Here is a 6590-nt window from a genome sequence, read left to right as displayed (position 1 = left end):
TGATGTCTCTCAAGGGGGAGAGACAGGGAAAGAAGGATCAGAAGTCTAGGGGAAGTTGATGAGAAAACCTCACAATGATGGTAACTCATTCATTCTCATTTTGTTGGATTTACAAACTTGTGGTTTAATATTTTGGTGAACTGCTGGGTTGCTACCCTTGCATATTTTGCTTGACTAATTACTTAAACATAATGAAAGGTACCTCCTCGGCGAGAGTAGTGAAGGACTTTCGCCCCGTACGATGCGGAAAGCTTCTTTTATGTACATTTGATGCATTTTTCTTGGATTGAAGCTACGTAGGAATCAAATTATTTAGTTCTCACCATACGCCTGTGCAGATATAATGTATATTAATTTGGTTGGTCCCTATTGCATACCTTCACCTTTTCGTCGCGCCAGTACTCAACCAACTTTGGCCTTGGGCACGATCCTGCTTGAGGGAACCTTCTTCAATGCTTCCTCGTCGTCCTCGATCGGATTAAAGTAGGTTGATTTGATGCTGTATTTCCAATGCCTCCAAACTTCCCTTAGGTCAGCCATGACCACTTTCTCTGTTGAGTCTGGTAATCCGCTGTTACTCTGCAAAGACATTTGACATGGTTATCGCCCGGTACAAACAATATAGTAGGACCACGTATACAACTATAATGAAATTGAAGAAATTTCATTTTATATGAACATTGCATCACCTGAACCTCCATCCATGCATCATGTCTCTTCGTCTCCGGTATTTCAGCAAACGTGGGGTAATTTAGAGGAAGTCGAGCTCCGTTGCGTGCAATGACCCCAATAGCTATCTTGTACTCATTTAGGTCGGGTCCAACAATGCTTTTACCATCAGGCGATGTGAAAACAAGCATCTTGTTATCTTTTCCCCATCCACGCGGCATTATGCCGCCCCTCTCCACTGTTTTTTCTTGGACAAACCAGCTGGTACAAATAAGAGACTACATGTTATTGTAGATGCGCGTTTGTAGAAAATTTGAAATCAAAATAAATGCAAGACATAATCTTAGAAGGATAATTTCCAAACCGCCATCCGATGTTATCTCGTCCAATCGTGCCATATCGCCCACCTTCGTTCCTGTCATCAGAGCCGGGTCGGAACCTGGTTCTTCCCCCAATAATGGCATATCACTCTCTGCAGTCTCCATGTCCTGTGTCGGTGGAAGTGTCTCGTCATCTGCTTCTGTGGGGGGGATTGTATCATCCTCGTCCTATGTCGGGGCCGTCTGTTCAAGGACTGATGGGATATCCCTCTCATCGTGTTCCTGTTGGGGTTAATAGCGTCAGCCTATAGCAGTGTTGTACTAATAGTTCAAATAGGGACCAGCTTCCATAAAGAAGCCACATTACCTCCAAAATCCCCTCCGAATCCTGAAGCACTGCCCGTCGAGTGGAAGATGTTGTTTTGTTGCTTTGAGTACGGGTATCACGCTCTTTCTCCCACTATGATGTGATGGAGCGAAGTCGTTGGAGCAATGGTGATACCCGAGATCCCTTCCGTTTCATTGCTTTCTTCGTGGTTTTGCGGATAGGTGATGGATTTCTACTAGCCGGATTAGTTGCCTCTACGGGGCTGTTGCGTGTAGATGCCCGAGTAAACCGTCTTACGGGAGAGGCAGCCGGATCCTGTGACCCTCCTACGGCACCACGTTGAGATTTTCCCATAACCTGCAAGGCACAAGCGTCAGGAATCTGTATGGAACACCATATTAGGAAGAAGTCACAACATAGATACCGCAATTTATGCATGTAAAGTGATTCAGCATACGGGAATCGAAAACAGAGCTTGTGAAACAACATGCGTGTCAGAAAAAGGTTACCTATTACGTACTTCAATTGTCGACGCCCTTAACAAAAATGACCATTTGTTGAGATGTGTAATTTATTCTGAACCATGAACTCGAAAAGGTTGTGTGGTTGCCAAACCATCAAAATCGGGGCGTTCATTAAGCTATATTAATATACTATAAAAAATGCCCGATCTGCTCATTCTGCCCTAAGCACCATCATCTTCAGAGGATTCCTCCGAATCCCGAGCTGAAGCCTCGGCATGGTCTACCTGTGTTGTTCCTTCTACTACCTGCCCCTCGACATCTTCCCTTAGCCAGTAGTCGGCTGCTCCTCTTACATTGCCTCCGTCATCTAAAGCTCACCCGTTACTGAATCTATGATAGATCGTACTATACATGTCATACGTGTCTCGCCGAGATACCGGAACAACAACGCTCCAGCCTTCATCAACCGGGTCTGTAATGTACCAAACTTGATTGGCTTGGGTCGCCAAGATGAAGGGCTCATCCGTGGGCAAGTTCTTCGGGTACATCAAATACTTGAAGTTCACAAGCTTATATTTGAACTCATCCTCTTTAACACCTTTCTCCAGATCCACCCATTCATATTTTAAAAGGAGGTACTTCTTTTGATTGCTATAGTACACTTCCACAATGTCTGTAAGAATCCTGTAATATGCCACAGAACCTTCTCTTGGGTTATGGTCCCTAGCTGAGGCATAACTCATTGTATCTGCCGTAATTATAACACCTGCACATTGTGTCCTCTTCCCTGCATCCCGACCTTGAACACGATATCGTACTCCCGACACAATGCACGACGAGTACCGTGTTGCACTGCATAATGGTCCACAGGCCAATGCACGTATGTCTGCTGAGATTGGGCACACATCATCATTCGTCGGGTCATCTACCTATATTTCAGGTAAAGTAGTTTATGAACACCCGTGATTTCAATCTTCTTTGGGGGGGAAGTCAAGATACCACGTAGAGACGATGTGAACGGCACTCACATATGATTGAAACCATGACGCAAATTGTTCGTTGTGCTGCTGGTGCACCTCGCGTGGAGGTGCGCGCGTTCGACATGACCTAATAGCGTCAACGTGAATCCTACAGTGCAAAAAGAAAAGTCGAAGTTGTTCAACATAGAGTGGATAGGCATACAAGAAATGTTAATTTAGTGTGGAATAACCTTCGTATCGGACTGATTTTATCTATATTTCCTAGGATGTAGCTATGAATTTGGCGCATCGTATTGTAATCAAGGTTAAACCTAGAACCAAATAATCCTTTCCCGTGTTGCGTCCCTTCCTCATCCCCTTGAGCAGCCCGGTTCTCCTTGGCCTCTATGTCTCCGAGATATCTTAAGCAGAAAGTCACGCATTCTTCCATAAGGTATCCACGTGCGATAGAACCCTCAGGTTGTGCCCAGTTCCATACGAACCTCTTCAGAGTACCCAAATACCGCTCAATGGGATACATCCACTGGTACTGCACCGGGCCGGCCACCATAGACTCCTCAGCCAAGTGGATAGGCAGATGCTCCATTACATCGAAGAACAAAGGTGGGAATAGCTTCTCAAGGTGGCATATCTTGCTTGGATTCGCTCTAGTTCACGAACTGTGTTGTGAGCTGAGCACATCGAATTGAAGAAGTTACAAAGTTCAATCAACACGAGCACAACATTTTTGGGAAGACAGGTACTTAAAGTGTTGAATCAGCTCCTTCAATTATATTTAGAGGAGGCATGAGTTGTGTTAGTTAATATAATTGCGTTACAAGGGTATACCGTCGGGCAGCAATAGGTAGGAGTCGTTGCATAAGAACGTGGCAGTCGTGGCTCTTAAGTCCCCATATTAGTTGTTGTTCTACCTTCACACGACGCGATAAGTTTGAACTGAACGCATGAGGTGGTCGGAGATCCTTCAACACAGACAGGAAGATCCGTTTTTCAGGGTTACTCATAGTGTACGTAGCTGCCGGCAAATATACAGCACCCCTTGGGCCAGAGACCGGGTGTAAAGAACTCCGTAGTTGCATCATCTGCAAGTCTTTCCTCGTGTTGATATTGTCCTTTGTTTTCCCTTTAGTTCCCAACAATGTGTACAGTACATTCTCACACACATTCTTTTCAATGTGCATCAAGTCGAGGTTGTGATGTACCTAATTCTCAACCCAATAAGGCAGCTCGAACAGTATGCTCATTTTTTTCCACGTCTCTTGCTGCCCTTCTACCCCCCAGCGACGCTTGCGAGATCCCTGTGCAATGCGCTTATCAATCATGTCATCCTTACGATATTCAGTCGGCACATCCTCAAGCTGCTGCTGAAGTTCAGCGGAAGTCAATCGAGATGGCTTTTCATCAAAGCACATCGAACCGTCAAACGCTTGTTTATCAAAGCGCATTCTATGCCCACCCGGCAGGAACCTTCGTTGCCCACAGTAGCTATACTTATGGCCATTTTTAAGGTACCTGAAATGAGTATTCAAACCACAAACAGGGCACGCATTTGACCCACGAGTCGGCCACCCTGATAACATACCATAACCGGGAAAATCACTAATAGTCCATAGCAATAGAGCTCGCATCTGGAAGTCCTCTTTATTACTCGCATCATATGTCCGAACACCGTCACACCAGAGCTCCTTCAACTCATCCATCAAAGGTTGAAGGAAGACATCAATCCGATCCCCCGGGCCATGTGGCTCGTCTATGATTGTAGAGAGGATGAACGACGGTTGCTTCATGCATAGCCACGGAGGTAGGTTATATATCACAAGTACTACAGGCCAAATGCTATAACTGATGCTCATATTCCCAAAAGGGTTGAAACCGTCAGTGGCCAACCCAAGGCGTACGTTGCGAATTTCCTCAGAGAACGTCGGGTACCGATGATCAAAACTCTTCCATGCAGGACTATCTGCCGGGTGACGCATCTTGCCGTCGTCTACACGCCCTTCGGCATGCCATCTCATAGAAGATGCACTTTTCGAAGATACGAACCATCGCTGCAATCGCGGAATCATTGGAAAGTACTGTAACTTCTTCACGGGACATCTATCTTTACCCTGTGCAAATCTCTTTTCCCCACACACAATACAAACATCACGGTCAACATCTTCCCCGATGAACAACATGCAATTGTTGATGCATGCATGGATAGTCTTGCATGTGAAGCCCAAGTCCTTCGTCAGCTTGTTAGCCTCATAGAAGTTCTTCGGAAGAACGACATCGTCTGGAAGTGCATCCCTCAACAACTCTAATAACAAATCAATAGATTTATTAGACCAGTGACACAAAATCTTCAAGTGCAAAAGGCGTGCGATAAATGAGAGTCTACTCATCTTCTTGCACCCAGGTATAAGCTCTTTTTCTACATCTTCTAACATCTTTTTGTACCCTTTACTGCCAAGATGTATATGTTCATCTTCCTCATATCTGGGAGGTACGTTTCCGCTTGGAACATCATCGGTGTGCTCTGTATATGCACACTCTCGCAATAGAAGTTCTAGTTCATCCTCCCAACGCATTGGCACGTTGTCGTTTGAAGCAGCAGGGTTCACCTCTCCTTCTCCGTGGCAAGTCCAAACCTTATAGGTTTGGTCGAAACCATAACGAATACAATGGAGCAAGATATCTCTACGAGTTTTTGTTAAGCGATTTCCGCATGACGTACAGGGGCAATAGATGCAAGCTTCAGAACTACGATCTTTGAATGCGAAATCTAAGAAAGCCCTGACCCCATCCAAATATTGAGCCGAGATATGGTTCGCATCATCTATCCAACTCCTATCCATCTAACAAGGTAATACATGCGATTGTATCAACGTAACATGCAACCAAAAACCTAATGTTTAAGTCCTATCACAGACGTAGACCCCAAATTTAAAAGAATAAATTTATCTCATCGGTTTGCATAAAATGCATTTACGTCTCTAGAAGTCCATGTTCTCTACATATAAACATAAAATAACCTTCACCAACATACTAGGAAACACGGATGCTATATATGACACTAGCATTATACTTTACCGTAGCATTAAACCACATGGTTTAAGATAAGCAGTCCTCCCCACTTCAAACCCTTATATGGATGCCCCCTAAATAGTAATAAATGGATTTCGACTCCCCATCACAATTTCTGATCGGCCATTTGTAGACACAAGGAAAATTTCTCACTATTCTAACTTTATTACAGTGAAACTAAGAAGAAAAGACAACGATGTCGATGCTAGAGATGAAGGATATGTAATGCTAGTACGTCCAATTTAATATAATTAAGAAAATAATTACTTAATTACGAACAAATAAGAGATTACATGCAGTTCTTGCCTTATGTCCACACAAATATTAGAAGTGGCAAGCATATGTTTTACCATTGTAATTGTGAAAGGCAAAGCTGATGCAAAGTCATTAAGCATGCAATTTGAGTTAATTGTCAATGCATAGATGTGTTTTGAAATGATGAAATTGAATATGTTATTCAGTTGGTGCACATCGATGATCATCTGTAGGATAGAATTTATGGTGATGATGATTTTCAATCTTGCCGACAAGGATCATGGATCCTTTCTATGTTGGTTACGCCCCATGTAGAAACCCTTTAAAACAAATATGAAATAATTCTGAAATCTGATGGGAAAAAATGTTTCAGATTAATGGAAATGCACTTAACACTTCATGGCACCACCCACCCAATAAACAAACATCACATAAAAGTTTCTGCACAGTGGCATAGCGTCAAAAAGAAAGCAGACCTTTCGGTAAACTCAAGGGTGGGTATCTTGGA

General features: G+C 43.7%; 1 protein-coding gene across 1 annotated transcript; it reads right to left on the bottom strand.

Moving 5' to 3' along the window:
- Positions 1-3963: 3963 nt before the first annotated feature.
- Positions 3964-5598, bottom strand: LOC127242401 (uncharacterized). Its single transcript, XM_051261939.1, has one exon. It carries the CDS (start codon positions 5596-5598, stop codon positions 3964-3966), a length of 1635 nt encoding a protein of 544 aa, XP_051117896.1.
- Positions 5599-6590: the final 992 nt, after the last annotated feature.

This window comes from Andrographis paniculata, unplaced genomic scaffold, assembly GCF_009805555.1.
Source record: "Andrographis paniculata isolate CXL003 unplaced genomic scaffold, ASM980555v1 Contig86END, whole genome shotgun sequence".
Classification (NCBI taxonomy): Eukaryota; Viridiplantae; Streptophyta; class Magnoliopsida; order Lamiales; family Acanthaceae; genus Andrographis; species Andrographis paniculata.
The sequence above is the reverse complement of the archived record's forward strand: the minus strand, read 5'-3'. Positions and strand labels throughout refer to the sequence as shown.